Source organism: Penicillium paradoxum, assembly GCF_028828445.1.
Source record: "Penicillium paradoxum strain IBT 22861 chromosome Unknown utg000007l_segment0_segment0, whole genome shotgun sequence".
Classification (NCBI taxonomy): Eukaryota; Fungi; Ascomycota; class Eurotiomycetes; order Eurotiales; family Aspergillaceae; genus Penicillium; species Penicillium paradoxum.
The window spans coordinates 5,641,243-5,664,619 of record NW_026643185.1 but is presented as its reverse complement, the minus strand read 5'-3'; the positions used below and the strand labels follow the sequence as shown (position 1 = coordinate 5,664,619).

Sequence of the window (23,377 nt, the reverse complement as noted above, 5' to 3'; positions counted from 1 at the left end):
AAGCAATTCCACCTCCAACGGACTCAGCACTGAGACCGGACCGACCAAGCAATCATGCGGTTTGTGCTTCGATCTCGAAAGGCGGATCCAAACCCTATCATTCTAAAGCTTCTTTTAAGTTGCTTGAAAGAGCAGCGAGGTTGTTTGGATACTACGTGATACCCTGCTTTAGTCCCCTTCTTATGCATGGAGCGATTCCTCTTCATCCGTCGGGTGTTTGATTAATTATTCAGCATTTATTGTTATTTTTTTTTATTTCCTTTGTCTGAAAACATTTTCCTTGCTTCCTAATGTCTTGTTCTCTCTTCCTTGTTTTCCTCTTTTGCTCCTCTACCTGTGATTTGCATTCTCTTCTTCTGTTACTATTATCTCTTGACTGTAAAGTGAGACCTCAGCTGTGTTCTTGTTCCAGAGCATTTTGCTATGCCTTGGATCCCCATTTTCTCTTCTCATCATCCCCCTTTAGCTTCTTACTTGTTCCTCTACGGGAGGCTCTGTCGACGATAATTCAATTGTGACACTATTTTTCATTCTTCTGTGCATCATTCCCCCTTGTTTGCCTATGTTTCTTAATGCGTCGCTTCCCTTGAGGTGGCATCTTGCTTGTGGCTAGTTGTACAGGCTTTGCTCCTGTTTCTTTGCTAGTTCTCGGTACTCTATCTTCTAAGACCAGTAGCGTGGTCAGCACATTGATTCTACGTGGCTTGACAGTTCAATAAATGGCTCATTACCAGGCGAAGGGCTGTATGTCTCCTTGTACCTACTCCGTACATTAGAAGCAGATCGTTTAAAGGTAGCATGTAATAGAGATACCACAATGCTTAAGTCGAACCGAGACAGTCGACTATATACATGATATAGCCTTTGACTTTAATCAGTGTAAGTTACACGTTCAAATGCTGAACATTCACTAGATCAGCCTCCTTATTCAAGCTCTCAATCTCAGCCGCTGCCAAAGGAATGCCCTCAGCCAGCCGCTTCTCCTCGGTGATCATCTCGATTTCCCCAGGGAAATAGATCCGATCCACACCAGCCATTTTCTCCGACTCAACAACCCTTTGATAGAGATAATCCATCCTCCCCTTAAACTCCTCAATAGTCATGAACAAATCGGGCTTGATAGCCACTAGAAAATGACCCACATCCGCTGGCTTGGACGGATCATAGGGATTGGTAACATGTCCCGCAAAGGCAGACCCAGAAAGCACCCCCGAGAAAACATCCATCATGACCGACAACGCCGACCCCTTCGGCCCACCCATGGGCAGCATAACCCCTTGCAACGCCTCACCCGGATCATCAGTCCGCCCACCATCCTTGTCCAGCGCCCAATCCGTAGGAATCTTCTCCCCGCGCCGAAGCGCCTTATAGATCTTGCCCCGCGCCGCAACCGAAGGCGCCATATCCAAAATCAGAGGCCTCCCCTCCCCAGCCGGCGCTCCACACGCAATCGGCGATACACCCATCAGCTTCTCCTTCCCGCCCCACACCGGCAGCGCAGGCGAACTGTTCGTAAACACCAGCGACATCATATCCGCCTCCAGCGCCTGCTGCACCAGCCACGCGGACATGCCGAAGTGATTCGAATGCTTAACGGAGACCATGCCGATGCCGTAAATCTGCGTCATCGAGATGGCGAGCTTCATGCCTTCGTGCGCGGCGACAAACCCGAATCCGTTGTGCGCGTCCACTTGTGCAACCGCTGGTGTCACTTGGTGGATTGTGGGGACCGCGCGGGGGTCCAGGGCCTTTTGCCGGATCCGCTCCATGTATGAGGGGATGCGGTTGCTTCCGTGGGTGTCTACGCCGCGTAGGTCGGCGGAGACGAGACATTTGGAGATGATTTCGGCGTGGGCTGGTGATGTGCCATTTGCGATGAGGATCTGGGTGACGAAGGTTTTGAGGGTTGTTGGTTGGATGTTGTGCATTTGTTGGGGATGGTCTGGCATTTTGGACTTGGCTTTGGTGTTGCTGGGCACTTAATATACTACGAGGTTTGGGATTGGGGTCTTCTGTTGAGTTTTGCTTTATAGACGTGCGGAGTGGACAGTTGCGATGGAGCGGGGCCACATAGGAGTTGTGTGGGGGCTGGGTTTCGGGGGATTCCGAAGGGTGCATCGGTTTCTAATGTGCAAGATCTAGATCATAACGAGGACATTTGGTTTATCTGGGCATGATGCTGTTCTGCTTGATGTTATGCCGTTGTTTAACGAGGATCCCAAGAAAGACATCAGTGGATGGGGAGCAAAGGGACTGAAAGCCAAATGCCATTGTGGTTGGCTGAGAGAAAGTCCTCTTGATGGGACGCCGGTGCAGATTCGTCTGGTCGAGGGCTTTTGGGGAGATGGTAAGCCGTGTGATTATAGGGCATTCAAGGAAACCCCGACAGTGCCTGTCTAATAATTGACGATGTCTCCAGTCTTGCGATGAGGGAAACAACTCATTGAATGGTTGAATATAATCTGTATTCTACAATGCTCTGCCTCTTCTATTCGGCTCAGGGGATAGAACAGTAACAGCTCTTTGGCCTGGAGCGATGCACGGTTTCATGTTGCTTGGTATATGATTTGAAATACCTAGAAATATGGCCTGGTTTAAAGCAAAGACGTATCGGAACCAATGTAGGCCAGAGGAGTCAGAAGTGAGAGAGCAGGGGGTAGTGGGAGAATGACTCGGTTGGCGTACTCAGCCCCTCGTGTATGGGCTGTCATCCAAGAATATGGCGTATAGACTGAGCCATAATCCATTTGTCTACCTTGAATTCCTATTCCAACAACAGAGTACAGCGTAGATAGATGTAAAAAAGAGGTGGAACGTGAGAGCAACATTCGGCTGTGGGCGGCAAAGTATTGCCGCCTGTTCGGCAAAACATCGCTCCATCCGATCTCCAGATACGTCAACCTTTGCCGTTGGAATATCCCAAGTTGAGCCGAGGAGATATGCCACGCAGGGCACGGGCTGTGTGTATCAGATGTCACGGTCGTAAGGTGGGTTAACACTCAGGGGTACTTCCTACCAACGCTAATCGCAATGAAGGTCCGTTGTGACCTAGAAGACCGGCCAAGCGGGATCTGCAGTCGCTGCGAGTATGGCAGTCATACATGCCAGTAAGACTACACAATATGAAGGAAAGGCTGAAGACCATATTCTGATAAAACAGGCCTCATATCGGACCTCGAAAGCAAAGAAAATCCCTTCGATCATCTTTGTATTCGTCTGATACAACTGTACGGTCACCAAGCCAACCAGTCTCAGCTACAACACAGGAACACATAGTGCAAGGGGTCACACCCTCACCTTTTCGTCCTCTTGGCCACCGTGATATAGTCTGTCTTGGGCCTGGAAACGTGAATGGCACGAGAGAGCCCACTTCTGTCGATGGAAGTCACTTCATTTTAGACATAAGTCAAGCCTGCCGCCTGCCATCACCAGTCATAGCCCAAGCCCTCGCCGATTTCTACTTCCGCGAGCTCTTCTGCTTTGTACCGGTCTTGGACCGTGGCCAACCGGAGATAGAAACGTCTACTTTGCTCCAGCAATGCCTATGTTTCGCGGGAAGCCTAATGCGTCGTCCGATAGCAGGGTCGGCTGAGTGGACCCCGTTTGCTATTTACGGGCGGATCAAAATGTTGCTCTTCTTACATCATGACCCGGCTCCATTAAACATTCTCAGCGCTCTTTGTATCCTGAGTACATGGCCTCCATACTCCTCTGATGCGATAGTACTCGACAACCCATGGCAGTGGATTGGCATGGCCATTCGACTTGCTATTCAGTTGCATTTACATGAGAATGAGACATACAGCCGGTTAGAGCAACCTGGAAGAGCACGAAGAATCTGGTGGTATTTGTTTATCAACGATACTATGCAGACGGCTTGCTGTGGACGTCCTGGGATGTTTCCTCTAGATACTTCGGTACCGCTACCTGTGCCGGCGGACTTCAAAAATCCTGATCTCGGATCGCACGTATTTTGTCACTTTGCGGATCTCTGCAAAAAGCTTAGAAGGGTCCTAGACCTAGCCAGAACTGATAATACCCCTTCAGAGCAGGTATATCTAAATCTGAAAGAACTGAGGATATGGAGAGAACAGTTACCTCTCGACTTGCAACTGTTCGACGTGGGAACTAGGCAACCTTACAATCGCGCCATTGCTGAGCTGTATATCTTTTACCTGGTCACCGTTATCATAACGTGCTTCCTGAGCCGCCGTGATAACCCGTCATTGTTCAAATACGCTTCATTGGTTGCTTCATCCTGCGCTTCCCGACTGTACGAAGAGATACTCTATCATGAAGATGTCCAATATCTACTACCGATTCATGCTTGGGCTATTCTCGTCGCAGGAATCCCACGAGCTTTCAGCGACAGTGATGCATTGAACCCGGAGCGAGCCGACGAGCTCAGAATCAGCAAGTTGGTCCTGGAGACTTTGAGTGAGAAGCATTCTTCCGCCATAGTGGTGCTCAGCAAAATCAACAGTCTCGGTAATCTCCGCGCAGACGCATTTCCTGCTCACGCTGAGCCTGTGTGGGAGAATTCCCATGTATCGACTTCTGATGAACAAGTGGAGATAGCTCTGCTCTTCCCTTTTCCTTCGAGCTTTTGCCCGATGCTTGAGCTGCTGAAGGCTACGGATCATAATGAAAACTCATCATTTGCTACGCTTCCTACCTTGTCTATGGACGGCAATGATTGGCCTGTCGACTGGTCCTTCTTTCTGTTTGATGATTCCATAAGCCTTTGAATTACCGAGAAAACATCATTTTCTTGCGGGTTCTGAGAGGGAGCAAATTATACAAAGGCTCATTTACAAGGTCCGGCATGTCATCAGATCGTGGCGATTAATCAAACCCCTGTCTCTTCTGTGATATCATGAACATCGGTGTATAGCCCAAACAAGTCGAGAAAACTGTGACCCTCTGAGACCAGCCATTTTGCCCACTCCTCCTCCATCGGAACGAAGTCTTGAGCCATGAAGTCTTGCGCCAGTGCGGCGTCTGCGATGCTCATGTCGTTAGTTCCTTTCAGAATATACGAAGACTTACTAAACCTCCATGCAAGATTGGTTGAATCGACGGCAATCGCTGCAAATATTGTCTTGACTGTCTTTTAAGTCACATCTCACCTGTTCTATCTTAGATTCCATCGGTACGCAAAGGGAAGGGCCATACCTTTCAATCATGGCAATGAACGCGGACGACATGCGCCTGATGTCGAGGTAGCATGATGACCAAGTGCTCTTCTAAGAACTGTTGTCAAAAAGGGGGGTTTGATATAAGTCAATGGAATGGTTAATGTTTGTGACATCCCGCATTTTCTAGGGCTGTTCCTCGGCATCGAGTCTGCCGATAGTCTGACGAGCCTCGTGATGTCTTGGATTTCTATGCTTTATAGCCTTTTTATGAGTTACAAATGCTATAGCATATCTTAAATTAGTACAAATCCTTCGGTTGTTATTGGCTGGGGACACATGGAAGTTTACGACTGCGTTTGAAGGACTCATGTTGTGCAGATGCGTCAAGTCACGCATGTCTCCAGTTTATGGATCAAGAATCCAGCCCGTTCAGCTATATGGTTGCAGACCAACCGGCTATTAGCGTATAATGCCAATTTAGCTTGTGATTGTGTCTAGCACGGCTAGTTAATTCCCCCGACGGATGAATTTGGCGTCTCGGCGAACATGACGGTTAATCTCGTGTTTGCCGCATTTTCGGCTATTTAGTCGACAGCCTAAGCACGTTCTTGAATTTCTTTCATTCGTCTTGCGATTTGGTATGAACCATTTTCTGAAACGATTCGACAAATACACCAATTCGCCCAAAGAAAAGAAAAACCACACCATGGGATCCCAACCGGACACTAGTATCCAGTTGACGTTCATCACAACGGGAATGGTGCGCATTAGACCTACAATGCGCTCGCAACCCGTCAGCAGATTTGCCATTCTTCGGCGCCTCAAATCAATTTGCGACAAAACATGGACGGAACAACTACCTGTTGGAGTGTTCCTCATTCGACACCCTGAAGGTCTCTTCCTCATGGACACTGGACAATCTCCATGCTGCAATGACCCGGGGTATTTCCCACGCCTCGCTTTCTTCAATAGCTACCTGAGTGAATTCACGATACAGCGCGAAGACGGAATCCTTGAGAAACTTCACGACCTCGGCATCAAAGCGACAGACCTCAAAGGCGTGATTCTCAGTCACCTCCACAACGACCACGCAGGCGGACTAGAGGACTTAGTCGCGGAAGCGCCGGATCTGCCCATCTACGTCGGCCGCGAGCACTGGAATGCTTTTGGAAAGCATCCTCTCTTTGCAAGTATGGAGGGGGCCACGCCAAATCATTGGCCAAAGGAGTTTTCACCAAGGATTGTGGACCTGCAGGACAGGCCACTTGGACCTTGGAAGCAGTCTTATCCTGTGACGGCGGATGGAAAAATTGCCATCGTCGATACATCGGGACATGTTCCAGGACATATCAGTGTGGTTGTGTACGGCGAGGATGGAGAGGGACAGAATCAGGCCACATACTTCCTTCCCGGGGATGCAACTTATGGCCTGGACCTTCTGGATAAAGAGGAACCTGATGGGATCAATGATGACCCGATGCGTGCTTATGAAACGCTGAAGATGATCAAGAAATTTGCGAAAGAGACGGATGTGGTTGTTTTGCCGAGTCATGATATCAACACACCTCGATACCTCGCCGAGCGTGTCGTCTACAGGCCCAAGGAGAAAGAATGATTATGTTTCATTTTGATGTACAAAATTGTATAACTTGATCTCATTCATTAATTTATATGAATAATGAAGTTGTTTCAATTATAAAAAGCGCATTGTCTCCAAACATTCAACCAGGCCCTTTGTCTCAACGATTAGAATGTTAGATTGATTCGGGTATCTAACTGCGGACAGGAGAGCTTTTGGAAACACAGGTTTCCTCTTCTGTCATGCCAGCCCATTGCCAACAAGCTTCCCAGATAGCCTCGCATCTTGCCTCATTCTCGGCTATCCTGGCAGGTTGTTGAGGGGTTGTCCCATTGTAATGGCCTCTCACCGATGCGTACTCAGGGTCCAAGGCCAGAGTCAGCACATCCCGGGCTGAATCTGCATTTGACCGAAGTTTATAAGTGAACAGCTTGATCACTGGAAGCAAAAATGCGAGGATCCGAAACAAGACACGAGTGATTGGACGTTGGACATCATGGGCCCGGGAGTCAACGAGGCCACCTGGGTCCATAGCAGTCACTGTGATGTTGGTGCACTGCGGATTCTGAATTGAGAGTCAGTAAATGTTTATGCATTCCCATGGTATATTTCATACCTGCTGAAGTCGCCGATTCAAAGTTTGCATGAACATGACATTGGCCAGTTTGCTATTTGCATACCGTCGCCAACCCATATCATATTCTGTTCCAGCATCATCCGGAGCAGGCTTGATCAACAAAGCAAGGTCTTCGTCTGACGGAAGTTCTGCGCCAAGCTTCGCAAGCTGGTTCGGATGTTCAGGGTCATGGACCTCGGAGCTCAGCATGACCACTCGACCATTCTGGAGATCCATGCTCCGCAGAAGCTTGAGGACCAACAAGAACTGCGACAGATGATTGACTTGGAATGTAGATTCCAATCGATCTTCGGAGAATCTCTGGCCATTCAATGACCATGTGAATGCATTGCAAATGATGGCGGAAATGGGCGGGATTTCTTTGGATGACACCAGACCAGCAACCTCATCCGCAAATGCTCGGACTTCCGCAATGGAATTCAGATCTACGCTTTTGATAAGAAGCTTGCTGGAAGGATTTTGGCGTGCAGCTTCTTCCAGTCGAATCAAATGGGGACTTTTGGGTGATTTTGTTGCGTTGCGAACAGTCCCAATAATAGTCAACGCGGGACGTGACGATAAAAGCTGTTGGATCGCCGCGAGAGCGAGTGAGCCAGTTGCACCTGTAATGATTACAGTGCCGTCCATCTTGTTCAGATGCAGAGAATAATAGAAAGTAAATGGCAAAGAGGATAGAAGAAAAAGGACGACAAGAAGAGAGTGGGTTACTGTGGGTGGGAAGAAAAAGAAGGACGAAAGCTCTGGGGGAAAGCTGAACATGTCCATATAAATAGTGCCGGAACTAAGGATTCCCATGTCCGTCGGACCAGGAAGCTCCTGTTGGTGTCGTTTATAATGAATTCTACCCTAATTAGGTGGTCAAGGATACGCCAATTTGGGCGCGTCTAGAGCCCCCAGGACTGAACCGATTCAGTCAGCATCCTCGCTCAAGCTCTATGCATTATATGCTCTTCTGCTGTATCAGGCAAGTCTTTCCCAAAATTCTAACATGCGCTCGTAAAGAATCCTACGGCGTGCTTTATACTGTTGTGGCAGCGTGGCAGGTAGACTCGGTGACCTGGTAAGCAGCATGACAACCATTTATTTTGGCGTAAAACTGGGGCCACGAGTGATACCCGATTCTTACTAGGCCCTGACGCGTAGTTAGTTCCTGTGTCCATCATAACGCGACGATGCCATCATATTTAGGTACCTATGAGATGGGGATGGGATTTTGACCAATCACGAAAGTTGCCGAACGTTCGGCCAAGTGGGCGGCAGACGATTTCCCCTGATTTGAAGACTGAGCCTCGACCCAATAGCCCGCCAACGGTCTTGGCAAAAACCGAGAATTGAAGGGTGCACTAGTTGAATAGAGATGCGGGAATTTTTATTCTCAAGATGGATCGAGAGCGTCTTCTTCGCTGAGGGCGCAAGTAGATAATTGGATAGGCTCTAGGTGTATAAGCTCACGAGGAGAAATCGTTGCGATAGCGAGGTGCTAGACTGGCAAGCAAAGCAGGTGTATGAGAGTAGCTCAATCTTTCTTACAGATGTGGAAAGGCTCGTTCACTTTGTTCGCTCACCCGTATGGGTAGCTCCGGTAGGAATAGACCGAATGGCTGGAAGTACAGCTGCTGAGGTCAAGTTACAACTAGAAATGGACGGAGATCCCTTCACGTCGGCTCAAACGACCCAGTTTGAGGAAGAAAGGGAGTTTTATGCAAGGCTCGCCAAGGCTACAGAGGAGGCAGTCAACAACAGGTGTGCTGTAGTAAGTAATCACGCGGCTTCAGGTCTCTGGATGAGTAACATCGATACTGTGCGTGGGCACGATTATGTATCATCATCCCGACCGTCGAGTAAGAGCGGCGTATGCTCATCCAAGACAGGATGAGTTTCGTGAGTAGCCGACTTCTTATATACGTAAATGCATAGGGCCAACATTATGGCCTCCTGGCACCCTTTGATGATAAGGTTAATCCATGGATTCCAGGCAGCAAGCCAGCGACCCAGTATTGGAACCTCATCTAATCTTCCATATTGCACCGCAAGCGATGCTGCCATTAAGAAGTAAGTCGGGATCTGGATTGCCATCGCGAGCATACTGAGGCTTCCCATACGTCCCAGAGTCCAGGTACACCAGAGCTGGGGCAGGCTGTAAACGAGGCTAAGAATCGATGAGAGCCCCACAGTTCCAAAAGACCAGAAGTGGATCAGAATATAGTACTCGGTTGATTGAATTCGGGGCTTGATGGCAAGGAACAGCGAGGGGACAAGCATGATAACTTCAAGGACGATAACGACGATTATCGCTGGCTTGAAAGGGATGGACCTTTTACGCCAGCCGCTTGGTTGCTCTTCCTGTACCTGTTCTTGTTGATTATGTGGCGTATCCTCACGTTGCTCCTGCTCTGGTAGTAAATTCAGGTTACGGTCTGAGGAGTAGTGCAGGTAGAGGATGAGTCTGCAAAGATCTCAATAACTGTGATGGCGCTAGGAGAAGGAGGCTTACATGATATGAGAGCCGATCCAGTCCGCTGCAAATTGCCAGGAATCCATCATTTCAATCATACATTTGCCGATCGGGCTTTTCTCACGGCATCCCTGCTGTATCTTCCATGCTGAGGGAAGCACCAAGATGTTGGCAAGACTGCTCGCAGCATAGACTGAGCGTAATAAAATAAAGGTAGGGGATATTCCATCGCCGTGGAACGTATGGATCCGCAAATATTGAGGGATATAGGAGATTAAAATCAATAGGACGAGAAGGCTAACGAGGTCAGCATTGCGGAGTGACTTGAGAGAATCTGCATTTACAGATTGAGCACTTTCCCCAATGCAGAGGACCGGAACGCGTCTCCGTAGCTGTATCCTAGTAGATCCATTGTAAGGCAAAATGGGAAGATAGTAAGCTAGCAGGGTAGTAGGAAAATCAAGAGAAAAGAAGGTGAAAGGTGCGGGAGAGATGGGATGACCAAAATCGAGAAGACCGTCCATGGCAGGTCAGGTCAGCCTTGCCCCCGTCAAGTCTGCCTTGGCGCTAACGCAGTCAACTTGTACGGCAAGATGGTTGTTCCCTTGCACAACCGAGAAGCTGATAGATCCTCTTTCATCACGGCGTATCATGAGTCACCACCTGGGCAGATGAATGGGAAAGGAATCAAGAACAGAGCTGATGATCGATGGGGTGCACCTGGTCCCTGGAATTGTCAAGACTCCAGTCTTGCCACATCCACAAGCATGGGTTCGACGATTAATGAATACTTACTAGACGTGGGATGGAATTGACAAAATTGACGAAATAAGGAATCCGATTTGGCTAGGTTTGTGACTCCTAGCCGTTGTCAAGTCTATGCCAGTGTGATGCTGAATATGATCTGCCACGCTATATTCAATCGCTTATTTGGGGCAGTCTCTCTTTGATTCTCTTTTTCGTAATGAGGTATGGCATCTGAATAATTCTCGGGCTTCAACTAGTTCAAATATTCATAATCCTTCATAGATGGTTCTAAATGTGCTCTCTCAGTCATACCCCGTTTCTCTAATTTTCTTGCCAGGGACCTGATCTGTCAACTGCCATCTTGTTAATATGAAATATCTTGAACATTTTTGGATAAGAACATCAGCTAAGTTGATCTCCGGATAGGCCAATACAAACGTCCCAACATCAAATGTCTACTTTACTTCGCACACGTTGCCAGCAGCCGGAACTCGGTGCTCGGTGCTCGATGCTCGGTGCTCCGTCTTTTCAAGACTTATCCCATTTGCTAGAAATGAAGACTTCTACAGATCAATAATTCAGAGTTGCGTGAATTTTATAAACAAGTATGAGATGAATATAAAGAGTTGCAGGCATTCTTGACATATGAAGGAAAACAACTGCTTATGCGAGATGCATGTTGAGGGGGCCTGGGCTTGGCGTGATGCACGTGTACGGGCGACGAAGTGTGCCGCCTGTTCATAACCCTCTGATTAGATAATATTGCCAGGCAGTATTTTAGTCATCTAAGGTCAAATGCCTCATTTTGCATATTTTATGCCTGAATATGCCTGAATATGCCTGATTATGCCTGAATATGCCTGGATTTCGACTAGCATAAATCAAGATACCTGAATCAACGGGCATGACAGAGGGCTTAATAAGCAAAGTGTTTTTCCAGGATGATTGGAAGTTCAAAAAGATGAAGCTATTCCCACTACACAAATGCCCGCATACACCTATTTCCTAGCGTTAAAGCCTTTTCACTACGTAATCGTCTCCTACTATCTAGCTTCTCCCCACTCTTCTCCTCCCCTCCTCTAAGGGAAGTACACTTCTATAAAACTAGGAAAAATAATGGTAGAGTATTTACCAAAAGAGCCATTATAATAATTAACTAGTTATTATATTAGGTTTCTCACTTAAATACCCCTACTTTAAATGCACAAATATAGGATAAGACGTACCCTCTAGCTTAATCCTTAGGTCGTGATATAAGGCGTCTCCTTATTGTAAGGGATGCAATAGTGAGGCCATACGTATCGCGTAGACTGATATATATAGCATTATGAGATACGCCGCTTTAGAAAAGAGAGATAATATCATCTTTATGGGCTTTAAGATCAATGCTTAGTCGCACCATTATGGAGTATGTTGGTATAGAAATAAAAGAGAAATTGAAATTGTATAGGCTTCGAAAAGGCGGTGATAAGTGCGGGAATACAGCGGTGGAAGGATTATCCAATCAGAGAGTTGTGAACAGGCGGCATACTTCGTCGCCCGTACACGTGGATGCTCTCAAGCCTCAGCCTCAGCCTCACAGCTCCACGTGTTGCTGCCTGACATTGAGCTCTTCCAAGTAGCTATGCTGCTGGAAAACTTCCTCAACAACTTTCATACACCTTCAACCCATCATGCCCCCCCCTGAAAATCGCCGTCACAGGAAGATCATTCGTGGCCCATACCCCAGAACGAGGCACTCTCAACTTCTCAGTAAAGTCAACCGGACCAGTGCAAGAAGATGTAGCCCGGGAAGTGACTTCGACCTCCAATAATCTGCAAACATGGTTTAAATCCAACTTTAACAATTGGTCCGACGATGCCACCGAGCCCCCTATGACCAAGTTCTCGTCCAACAGAATCAAGACCTGGACAAGAGCGAGAGATCAATACGATAAGCCTGTGCCAGACCCGTACAATGCGAGTATCTCGTTCAGAGCTGTCTTCAGGGACTTTACAAAACTCAACATCGCGATCGATGAGTTGTTGAGATATCCCAAAGTGGAAATCGATTTCCTTGATTGGACGCTCACCGACGAGACCGGAAGAAAATTGGACTCGGAGGCGCGCAAATTGGCATTGCGCAACGCGATACAGCAAGCTGATGACTATTCTGAGGTTCTAGGAAGAGGTGCTGCTGTGGTAGAAATCTCTGATCAGGGTAGTTCTTATAGGGCTAGGCACAAAGTGGCTGCTAGCTATGTTAATTACCCTGGAGCGGAGCCTGTCCCATTGGACCTGACACCTCATGATGTTGAAGTTGAGGGAAATGTGGATGTCACGTTTGAAGCTGTGTAGGAGATAGCTACCAGCTTCGGCCTACAACTCAGATTGTTAGCGCCTGATATAGTCTGTCCCCTCTATCCCACTGAGGTCTTTTCACTACCCCCTCTAATTTCCTTGCTTTTATTATGTATGTCCTTACTACAAAACTTTCTCACTGAGTTTTGAAATTGATACATTGTCCCCTTTATCATGATGAGCGAACATTAAAGGCCTCTCCCGCATGAGAGTTTCAAAGTCCAGAATGCTACCAAAATCCATGAAGCTGCTGGGGATAGAATCGTTCAGCCAACTCACATAGTCCATATTAGGATCGTGATCATCCATCACGAGCTTGGCGGCAAATTCTCAAGACTAGAGTCAACATGAGGCACACGAGGTACGTTGATCGCTTCAGTCGTAATCTGCATTCGTATTGATCTTTCTATGGCGGAAGATGACTGGACATTGCCTGGTCTGACCGAGGTTTGAGTCGCGACTCGCGACGGCAAGCTTCCGCTAAGGACGGATGTCATCCGCCGAGCGCGTGATTTCACAGACAACTACATACAGCCCAGGAGATCTGGAGGGTCTACAACTTTCATGTTTCATTCCATGCTCTGATATTTATTTAGTCCGCTAAAAATTGACATTCAACATGGTTCTTGTCCACAAAAGAAGCCAAAGCGAAGCCCCTCGGCACACCTTCCATCCACATCGAACCCTCCATCACATTTGCCATCAGATCGCGGATATGGACATCAGACTCCGATATGCGACTATGGGCTGCAAAATCTAAAGATCTTCAAAGATGCCCACCCGTTTTCCACATGCGATACCTAATCCCCGCAGCCACCTGCACCTCGGCTCAGTTTCCAGTTGTACAAACTGGGTGCATAACGCCAGCCGCCACAGCGCGTACGGAGTACCACATGATGAACCCCTCATCTCTCGCCAACAGCTCGTCTCAAACATTCCTCTTACAACATTCATCTTACAACTGAAGTACTGGAAGCCTAACAATGTCTCCATCATCTCGGTTGCAAGATAAAGTAGCCATTGTCACCGGGTCCTCATCAGGCCTCGGACGAGCAATCGCCATTCGGTATGCCCAAGAGGGAGCAAAGGTAGTATGTGCCGACCTAACCACGGATGCGCGATCCCAAGAGGAGGCTGATATTACCACCCACCTTTTGATCGCTAGGGAGGGTGGGCAGGCTGTCTTTGTGCAGGCGGATGTGGGAGACGCGAAGCAGATGGAGAAAATGGTTCAGTTCGCGGTGGAGACATATGGACGACTGGACATGTATGAACAACTGACACTGAACGTCTGAAATATCCAATCTGATGATATCATTTAGTCTGGTAAACAATGCTGGAATAAGTATTGAGGTGCGGACGCCTGCTGTGCTGCATCTGACCGACGAGGCAACCTGGGATACTACGATGCGAGTCAACGCCAAGTCCGTGTTCCTGGGTTGTAAGTACGCTCTGACGCAGATGCTGGCGCAAGAGCCACATTCGTCTGGGGACCGGGGGTGGATTATCAACATCTCTTCGATTATGGGAATAGTTGGTGGAATAGAGCTTCGTATGTGTTTGATTTTTCCGGATCATGAATTCGCATATTACTGACAAGCTTCATAGCGTCGTATTGCGCATCGAAGGGTGCAGTGAGCAATTTGACTAGGCAAATGGCTCTTGATTATGCTCCTCACAACATTCATATCAACGCTATCTGTCCTGGCTGTAGGTCAATTGATTCTAGGCTTTCATGAACCCACACTGATGGACATAGATACTCAAACGGCGATCTTAAAGGAGGTAACGACTGACTTGTCGACCTGGGAAGACCTGAAAAGACGCCATCCGTTGAAAGGTCCCGGAATCCCTGAGGACATCGCTCGCATGGCCGTTGTTTTGGCAAGCGACGATGTCAGCTGGATGACTGGAGTCTGCCTTCCAGTTGACGGCGGATATACAGCAAGGTAATTAGTCGATTCTGAGCTCTGGCACATAATCAACATTTGTTGTTCATATTTGCATAATTTATGGATGTTCCAAGAACAAATTCCCTAGGTCGGATAGAATGGAGACAAAAACAGTCCAGGGGTACAGATCCGAGTGGTTCTTTGACTTGGGAACGATAAACTTGTGGATGATGATGAGTTCATTAACGGAATTTAACTGCCTTTGGATAATGGTGCTATGCTGGATAGTATCCTAAACCCAGCTTTGACAACAAGTAATCGTGGTGCATCCCCAGTATACAAAGCCACCATGTAGATGAGTCCTCGCGGCCGCGTGGAGACCTCGAGGACTTGCCACCTGACAGGTAGGGCCACAAACCAGCAGTGCTAACAAAAAAGACCTCAGGCCAACCCAAGAGAGATCCAGAACTTTTGCTGAATGGGTAATAGCACTGGTTCAACGCAGAGAAGTTAATTTGTATGGTATCCTGCTGATATGATACAAATGGCGCTAGGAGAGCTGCAAAGAATCAATTTTTTGTCCTCTTTCCACGACATCACAGCATCTAACTTAATATTTGGTCTAAAAATGAACTGTAATTGCGGGTTTTCAAAACTTCAAGAGTCAGCAAAAGAAGTATTGGCGATCCACCGAGTTAGTATCTCATAAGCGACCTCTGGACGGTTTCGGGGAAGCTGTCATGAAAGTAAGCATACGCCCAGGTTAAAGATTCTGCTGTCAGACTCACCAAATGACCCGCCCCATCCACGGTCACAAATGCAAAGCGCGACGTTGTTTGGCTATCCATCTTGACTCGTACCTCTTTCGCGGTTCCGACTATGTGCCCGTTTCCTAAGTCTGAAGTCCAAGGGAGCAGCGGTTTTGATGTAAACTCCGTTTGCCCTTTCCAGACAAGCGAGTTAGCCCACCGAAGGGCTCCTGCCGTGTTGCAGGCTAAGTCAAGATTCCCTTGGTAGGCCAAGAAATGTACCCCATGAGCAAGCAGAAAGACAATGTGCTCGGAAGCCGATGTCATGCTTTCTGGGGTTGTTGCAAAGGCATCAACCACGGCCTTTGATTCCATTTTGTACTCCTTGACCCCCTCTGGCGGCGAGAGGGCTTTCCAGACCGGAGCTGAATTCAGATATTGCTCGGTGTACTCTGCGTCCTTGTAGCACATTTCGTCCACATCGCACGGGGCCGTGACTGATTTTGTCTCGTCAGAAAAAGAGAAGGAGAGGTATTAGTTTTGGAAAGGAGATGCTTACTGTCGAACCGGTTTCTACCTCCCTTTTTGCTCTCATCTTCGTACAACCCGACGATTCCTTTATAACAAACAGAATATGCAGTCGTGCAAATATCAACATCAGGATGTTCCATGCAAGTATCAAAGACATCCATGCATCGCGGCATATTTTCGGCAATAATATCGCATCGGGTTTGATTAAACACCGGCTCAGAAACGCCAGGATTGGTCGAGCAAAGCGTCTCCCAGTACCCAAAGACAACATCTTTGGGTGACATGAAGCCATTGCCTACTAGGCATGACTTGAGATTGATCTGAGGCTCTGAAGGATATTGTTCATTATGAGTTAAGATCTGAGCTCCGAGGTAAGGGATGTATTGGCCCTGGAGAAGTCAGAGATGTGCACAAACCAATAAGATACAAGACTTACTGCATAAGATTCACCGGATAGATGAACAGGCGAGGATTGCTTGTGGGGGAAGATCTCAGATACAAATATTTGGAGGAAACGGTGCATATCGACCGCAGCTTCTTGGGAGTCTCGGGCGACCTCGTAACCCTCGTCAACATAGGAGAAGCCCACATCGGCTGGCTGGTCGACAAAAAGTAACGAGGAGTTCCGAGACCATCCCCAGGGATTGTGAACAGTTCCATTTCCGTGCTCATTCACAAGACATGGTCCATTCTCCATGAACAATCCCAGCATACTGGAGCTCCCAGGCCCACCGTTCATCCACAGCGTGAGTGGATCGCCAACGGGGTCATTCTGGCTTTCGAAGTACCAGAAGAACAGGTGTTTTGGGCCAATATCCAACCATCCTGTGTACTGTGCAGACCCTGCAGCACAGATGGACTCGTCTTGTTGCCGGATACGTACTGTATGAGGTGAATTGGAACTCCGAAAAATGGTGAAGTCCGATGCTGACCGGGAGGGCTCCGGTCGGAGGACAGTTTGCGAGGTATAACCAGCGCCAAAGAACGCAGCAAACCAAAAGTTCCACATTCTAGCGATAATTTTGATTTCTAGGAAAGGAAACTACTGGCAAGGTCTTTTTATAAGGGTAAGACTTGAGGCTCCAGTGTTACGTGGGAATTCGGAGCTCGGGGCTCAAAACTCGGAGTCCGGAGCTCGACCCTAGCGCAAAGGAGATGACCGATTCGCGAGCCTTGCGAGGTTTGGCGTGAGATTATTCTTCGGTTACCTCGATATATTTGGTTTATGTTTTAAAGATGCTAGCTAATAATTCACTAGTTACTGCGGCGACAATAATGGGCAACACACTGACGAGCTTACCTATCCCGGCAAACCCAGGAGGACTTTTCGTATGAAAAATGCTCTAGATTCTATCAGAACAGGAAATGTGCTGTAAACAAAGCTCCAACTGAACTAGGATTTGATGTGTCATACGGAGACTTTGCTCTATTCATCGAGGCTTGCTTGTGGCATTCATCAGGATTGCTACTCCGTACTGTAGTTTGTGGAGGTGCTGGAGGAACGGATCACAATCCACAAGCTCTGGGCCAAACCATTGGCTTTCCAAAGATGCTTGTCTGGCAGAAGATTATTCATTGAGAGGAATCAGGTACGGAGTACGGAGTAGGTAGCTAGACAGTACATGGGATCGATAGGTCAAGACGCTCTGATAAACCATAAATTTCAAATTTCACAAGCAGTATCGTTGGAAATCTGATGGTCTTTGTATGAGTAGTTATAAAACTAATAGCCTGGAGAGAGACTGACAGAGAGATGATGGTGCTCGATTATATGAGAGAGCTGATCTGATAATAACAGTCAACCTTAAGTCCATCCATGGATCCATGTCTGGCCTAATGCGGTTCTCAGAATGGGGCACATGTATGTTAGCCAATCAGCACTCAGAACCTGAGTGGTCACCCACTCAAAACATGATCTTGGAACACACTAGCTATATGTAGTTAGTGTGCTGTCAGCATCACTGGAAATAGTATTGTCGCGCGGACTTAAGCGTTGAGAACTGGATGAACGGATCAGAGGTATGGAATATAAATAGCAAGCTTTGGGTTCCAACGATGTCTTCAATTATCATTCTTTCTCCCATTGCCTGGACATCTTCTGCAAAATGCATCTCATCCTCACAGGGGCCACCGGCCTAGTTGGCTCCGCAGTCCTCGACGCCATGCTCAAAAGCACATCGGTCTCCAAGATATCTATCCTAAGTCGAAGCCCCGTGCGCATGGCAGAAGATGCAAAAGATTCACGGGTCCACGTTATCACCCACAAAGACTTTGAGTCATACAAACCAGAGCTGCTCGACCAATTGAAAGATGCGGATGGATGTGTTTGGGCTCTCGGAACAAGCCAGACCAATGTCACAAAGGAGTAAGACCTATCTCATAACAGACATGGCGTATACTGACAGTCAGTAGACAATACATCACGATAACCAAGGACTATACCTTGGCAGCTGCCAATGCGTTTTCCACTATCAAGCCATCAGACCATCCATTCCGATTCATCCATGTATCTGGCGAGGGGGCCACTCAAAATCCTGGAATATTCTCGCCGATCTTTGCGAGGGTCAAGGGGGAGACTGAAATGCTTCTCGGTACGCTGTCAGAGCAAACTCCATCCCTTCGGGTCGATAGTGTGAGACCGGCCTTTGTGGATTCGGTAACACATGATGCTATCAAACCATACATCCCATCAAATGGGGTGACTGGGATTGTCTCAAAGGTTGGAATGGCTGTGCTTGGCCCGGGAATACGGTATCTCATGAAATCAATGCATTCACCAACAGAGCATCTCGGGTCCTTCTTGACGGATATGGCAATGGGTCGATTCGAGGGAAAGTTGGAGGGCCCAGGGGCATTTAGAATGGGAGGAAGTTATGTCGTTGGTAATTCTGGTATGCGAAGAATCTTGGGAATATGAGCATCATCAAAACTGCTACCGGGGTTCTCGGAAATGGCTCGACATGTTAGATAGGATATATTTGTTCGTTCAGGCTCCCCGTTTTATTATGTACATCTACAAATACATAGTTCAAATTGAGCTGTGGAATTTAGCTGTGGGGATATCTAAATAATTTTTGGTAATGTTTTGGACAGGCCAGTATCCTAAGGTCTCAGCCTTTGCTTAAACCAAGAAATCAGGGCGGTCTTGACCCGGAAAGGAAAATAACAAAGACGAGGCGAAGATGTCAATGTTGGAGATGTTTGGCTGACATGGGAAAATACGTATGTGTGAGCTATAGAGGCCTAGGGCTAGCAGGGTAGCCTCATTCACCGAGCCTATTGAGGTCCATTTTCGGCAACAGGGCGACAAAAGGTCTTACCGCGATTCGCAGTCAGTTCCAGCTCACCGATACCACACTGTTCTTTGTTTGAGATTCTGTAACAATTTCCAACTATTCATTCAATGATACCCATATCCTCTTAGGGGGCGAACGCGTGTTGTTTGCTCGGATAACGCCGATCTTAAGCTCTAAACGTGCCTCAATAGAAGGAAGTCGCCGCATTTGAATAAGAACCATCTGTCAAAAAGCATTCGATGTTCACGCTAGTCATGTCGTTTATCGCCACCCGCCAGGAGTATAAATGAAGGGACGAACTGCTGTCTTGGAATCGTCACGCCACATCCATACTCCTCGTGCGCCCACAATGAAGTACTTCCAACTTGGCAACATCCTCGGTCTATTCAGTATGCTTCTGGCAGCTGCCATCGCAGATGCCTCGCCCGTTCCCGATACGAGCACCCGTCTCAAAGATTGTTCAGGGGGCAGGAAACCACTCGCGCCAGGCACAATATGTGGAGATTTCTGAAGCTCCGATCTCATTTGGAGCAAACTATTCTCATGGGATATATATGTGAGTTGTACTCTATCCCGGCGGCTCATTCGGATCTGTAATACAAGCTTACTGATATTCTCCTGAATTAGTTGATATTCCAAGCATGTGTTGCTAAATCTTCCGGTTGATCTCTCTGCCATGATCCTTTCGCTCCTGTTCGGGATATTTTTGCTCTGAAAGTGGATGATGGCTCTCTGCTACCTTTGCCTTCCAGGATTCTGTCTCCTTTTATCAGTCTATCATGTATGGTCTCAGCTCTCCGGATTTTACGTTTCTTTCCTCGTTAGCTGCGTGTGCTGTGCTTGGAGTATTACACCCAGAATGCAGAATGTCCATGAGTTAGTTTTAAGGGCCAACTATGTTAATTTATTCTGTTATTCATATTACCAATTCTTGTTGGTGTCTTTCAATGTGCAAATCTTAACATAGTAGCTTGCAAACTCGTGTAAATCTGGCCAACTTCGGCTGCATGGCTTGGCCTGACACCCAGGGGCCAGGGCAGTGACCTATATACGGGAACCCCATGTTGGCAAGGACTGGAGTTTTCTTTTCTTTTTGTTCTGTCCTTGTTGTTTCCTAAAATACCATGACAACCACCTTAGCCTCCCAATATCCACGTTTCCGCGGGTTCTCGGGCAAAAGCGTCCCGTATGAACCCCGAGTGATCCCCACAATCGGATTGATTGGAGGATTTATCACTTTGAAACAGCACATCGATTCAGCGACAAGATGTCTCAAGCTGACACAAATCCCTCGACTGCTGCCGGATACTCCGTGGCATTGAAACAACCACCCCACACGGAGTTGCATGGGGTCTTGGCAATCCGAGGAGCTTCGCCTCCGTCTCCTAAGAGCTAGTCGAGTATTTTCGGCTCTTCGAGTCTGCAGAGTGTCCGTTCCCAGAGGGGAAATTATATTGTTGCCAAGGACCCAGAAACGCCACGCATTGGTGGAACTATGGCTAAATCCACGGAGGCCTATGCTAAAATGGAGCAGTGAGCTGCCAAATCTCCACCTTTCAGCTTGCAGGGTTTCAGCTTGGAGAAAAGGCAGCCTTTGGCTATTATATAACGCGATGATTCTCTATTTGACCATGTATTTCCGCCGCTCAATATCCTTCACGGTATAGGTTGGGCATGATGCTGTTCAAGTCCTTGGCGATTGCCTCGCTGGCCCTTTTTGCTAAACGGGCATCCGCAGCGTTTGGAATAACTACCAGCACGGCTTCCTATGTGATCGATGCGGGGTCAGCAAATCCGCTGAAGTTCACTGTCAGCAGGACCAACTGTGACATCACGTCGATCAACTACTATGGATCTGAGCTTCAATACCAATCGACTGCGTCTCACATCGGATCAGGTCTCGGTAGCGCAACTGTGACTGCAACCCAGAGTGGTGAGTAAAGAAGTGAGATTCCCCGAGGGAAACATTCTGATTAGAATAGGCGACTATATCAAGGTGACTTGTGCCACGTCCACCTTGACACATTATTACGTTGTCCACAATGGAGATCCGATCATCCACATGGCAACTTACACCACTGCCGGTGAGTTTTCACCGTGCTCGCGCGTAGTAACTATACTGACGGTCTTTAGAACCGTCTGTTGGAGAACTCCGATACATCACCCGCCTGAATTCAGACCTGCTCCCGAATGAAGAGCCATTCGGCGTGGTTTCCAATATTGGAGGTGGCAGTGTTGTTGAGGGAGAGGATGTGGTGAGTGTTGGGCCCGGCTCTTCTTTTGAAATTGGCGCAAAGAACTTATCAAATGCAGTTCTTGGTGAATGGGCAAACCCGAAGCAAGTTCTACTCCAGTCAACGGTTCATTGACGACAACATCCATTGTAAGGACAAATTCCCCTCATTCAAGGCAACTGAGACTGACACGAATAGGTGTGTCTGGAAGCGCACACCGGGTTTGCATGATCTTGAATCAATACGAGACATCCGCTGGCGGGCCTTTCATGCGGTAAGCCTCGTGAGCAGTGGAACTTGATCCAAGCTAATATTCTCAAGTGATATCAACACTAACAACGTTGGCTCTTACACTGGCCTATACTGGTACATGGTATGTAATCAGCATTGATCAAGCAATCACCGTCACTTACTCTATATAGAATTCCGGACATGTTCAGACCGAGACCTATCGCCAGGGCCTGCACGGCCCGTACTCTATGTACTTCAGCCGTAGCGGTACCCCCAGCTCCAACATTGACACATCTTTCTTCGCCGACCTTGATATTCAGGGATACGTCGCCAAATCTGCAAGAGGCTATGTTTCGGGTACTGCATCTGGGGCCGACTCGGCATTCAAATGGGTGATTCACTGGTGAGTCCGATACAGATCACGGCGTGTATATCCAACATCTAACACAAGGCAGGTATAACTCCGCTGCCCAGTACTGGACCTATGCTTCATCCTCCGGGGCCTTTACCTCCCCTGCAATGAAGCCAGGCACCTACACAATGGTCTACTACCAAGGCGAATACGTCGTCGCCACATCTTCGGTGACTGTCACTGCTGGGTCAACCACCTCAAAAAGCATCTCCGGGTCAGTGAAGACTGGAACCACAATCTTTAAGATTGGAGACTGGGATGGAACGTAGGTGCACTAAACTGAGTTCCAACACATATATCAAAATTAATCACTGAACAGACCGACCGGTTTCCTCAACGCTGCCAACCAGCTCCGCATGCATCCCTCCGACACCCGCATGTCTTCTTGGTCCCCGGGCACCTACACAGTCGGCAGCTCCTCGGTCTCTTCTTTCCCGATGGCTCTTTTCAAGTCCGTAAATTCGCCTTTGACAATCAAGTTCACGGCAACTTCCTCGCAGACTGGGGCTGCGACACTGAGAATCGGCACGACCCTTTCCTTCGCCGGGGGTCGACCTCAGGCTGTCGTATGTCTAAGTTCACTCCTTACATTTCCTCCCTCAACTTCCATCTAACTTGTTTCGTAGATCAATAGCTATACAGGTTCCATCCCGGCTGCCCCGACTAATCTGAACTCTCGAGGCATGACTCGTGGCGCGTATAGAGGATTCGGTGAAGTCTACGACGTCTCGATTCCGGCTGGAACTATCGTTGCTGGCACCAATACTGTAGGAGAGTCCCAATATCTAGACGAAAAAAAGCTAATGTGGTATAGATCACTATCAGTGTCGTGTCTGGTAGCTCTGGGGATACTTATCTCAGTCCTAACTTTGTGAGTACCATTCTCATAATTCTGCGTGATTGAAGCTTACATCTTTATACAGATCTTCGACTGTGTGGAGCTCTTCCAGTAGATGTATAGCGTGTTAGTTTTGGAAGCGAGTGACAAAGAAAGAGATTCTTCGTAGTAGCAAGAGTTCACCATTTCCTTTCCAATATCACTTAGCTCCCTGAATTATCTATAACATTGAACAGCCAGTGTGTAGGTACGAGATCATATATAATAAATATAGACATAATTCTAAGCGCAAGATCTA

The 23,377-nt window shown here is 47.8% G+C and overlaps 10 protein-coding genes across 10 annotated transcripts; 6 read left to right on the top strand and 4 right to left on the bottom strand.

The window, feature by feature from the left end:
- Positions 1-884: 884 nt before the first annotated feature.
- N7457_009599 (Ldh family oxidoreductase) lies at positions 885-1,949 on the bottom strand (the record flags this gene model as incomplete). The annotated part of the gene is made up of 1 exon (XM_057180642.1): positions 885-1,949. One exon carries the CDS (start codon positions 1,947-1,949, stop codon positions 885-887), a length of 1,065 nt encoding a protein of 354 aa, XP_057029028.1.
- A 1,677-nt stretch (positions 1,950-3,626) lies between these two features.
- On the top strand, positions 3,627-4,748 carry N7457_009598 (fungal specific transcription factor domain-containing protein; the record flags this gene model as incomplete). The annotated part of the gene is made up of 1 exon (XM_057180641.1): positions 3,627-4,748. One exon carries the CDS (start codon positions 3,627-3,629, stop codon positions 4,746-4,748), a length of 1,122 nt encoding a protein of 373 aa, XP_057029027.1.
- A 1,096-nt stretch (positions 4,749-5,844) lies between these two features.
- N7457_009597 (N-acyl homoserine lactonase family protein) lies at positions 5,845-6,753 on the top strand (the record flags this gene model as incomplete). The annotated part of the gene is made up of 1 exon (XM_057180640.1): positions 5,845-6,753. The coding sequence occupies one exon, from the start codon at positions 5,845-5,847 to the stop codon at positions 6,751-6,753; it is 909 nt and encodes a 302-aa protein (XP_057029026.1).
- Positions 6,754-6,910: 157 nt separating this feature from the next.
- Positions 6,911-7,981, bottom strand: N7457_009596 (uncharacterized protein; the record flags this gene model as incomplete). Its single annotated transcript, XM_057180639.1, has 2 exons — positions 6,911-7,282; positions 7,334-7,981. The coding sequence occupies 2 exons, from the start codon at positions 7,979-7,981 to the stop codon at positions 6,911-6,913; spliced, it is 1,020 nt and encodes a 339-aa protein (XP_057029025.1).
- Positions 7,982-9,169: 1,188 nt separating this feature from the next.
- On the bottom strand, positions 9,170-10,221 carry N7457_009595 (uncharacterized protein; the record flags this gene model as incomplete). Its single annotated transcript, XM_057180638.1, has 3 exons — positions 9,170-9,800; positions 9,849-10,106; positions 10,154-10,221. 3 exons carry the CDS (start codon positions 10,219-10,221, stop codon positions 9,170-9,172), a joined length of 957 nt encoding a protein of 318 aa, XP_057029024.1.
- Positions 10,222-11,959: 1,738 nt separating this feature from the next.
- N7457_009594 (SIMPL domain-containing protein) lies at positions 11,960-12,893 on the top strand (the record flags this gene model as incomplete). Its single annotated transcript, XM_057180637.1, has 2 exons — positions 11,960-11,964; positions 12,176-12,893. The coding sequence occupies 2 exons, from the start codon at positions 11,960-11,962 to the stop codon at positions 12,891-12,893; spliced, it is 723 nt and encodes a 240-aa protein (XP_057029023.1).
- A 986-nt stretch (positions 12,894-13,879) lies between these two features.
- On the top strand, positions 13,880-14,849 carry N7457_009593 (SDR family NAD(P)-dependent oxidoreductase; the record flags this gene model as incomplete). The annotated part of the gene is made up of 4 exons (XM_057180636.1): positions 13,880-14,163; positions 14,219-14,448; positions 14,505-14,606; positions 14,656-14,849. 4 exons carry the CDS (start codon positions 13,880-13,882, stop codon positions 14,847-14,849), a joined length of 810 nt encoding a protein of 269 aa, XP_057029022.1.
- Positions 14,850-15,483: 634 nt separating this feature from the next.
- Positions 15,484-17,077, bottom strand: cp8 (putative carboxypeptidase Y; the record flags this gene model as incomplete). The annotated part of the gene is made up of 3 exons (XM_057180635.1): positions 15,484-16,034; positions 16,097-16,457; positions 16,505-17,077. The coding sequence occupies 3 exons, from the start codon at positions 17,075-17,077 to the stop codon at positions 15,484-15,486; spliced, it is 1,485 nt and encodes a 494-aa protein (XP_057029021.1).
- A 1,096-nt stretch (positions 17,078-18,173) lies between these two features.
- On the top strand, positions 18,174-18,985 carry N7457_009591 (putative nucleoside-diphosphate-sugar epimerases; the record flags this gene model as incomplete). The annotated part of the gene is made up of 2 exons (XM_057180634.1): positions 18,174-18,433; positions 18,478-18,985. 2 exons carry the CDS (start codon positions 18,174-18,176, stop codon positions 18,983-18,985), a joined length of 768 nt encoding a protein of 255 aa, XP_057029020.1.
- A 2,053-nt stretch (positions 18,986-21,038) lies between these two features.
- Positions 21,039-23,194, top strand: rglA (putative rhamnogalacturonase B; the record flags this gene model as incomplete). Its single annotated transcript, XM_057180633.1, has 12 exons — positions 21,039-21,297; positions 21,347-21,448; positions 21,498-21,619; positions 21,678-21,747; positions 21,797-21,872; positions 21,920-21,971; positions 22,021-22,232; positions 22,285-22,506; positions 22,561-22,807; positions 22,868-23,008; positions 23,056-23,112; positions 23,165-23,194. The coding sequence occupies 12 exons, from the start codon at positions 21,039-21,041 to the stop codon at positions 23,192-23,194; spliced, it is 1,590 nt and encodes a 529-aa protein (XP_057029019.1).
- Between the last annotated feature and the right edge of the window lie 183 nt (positions 23,195-23,377).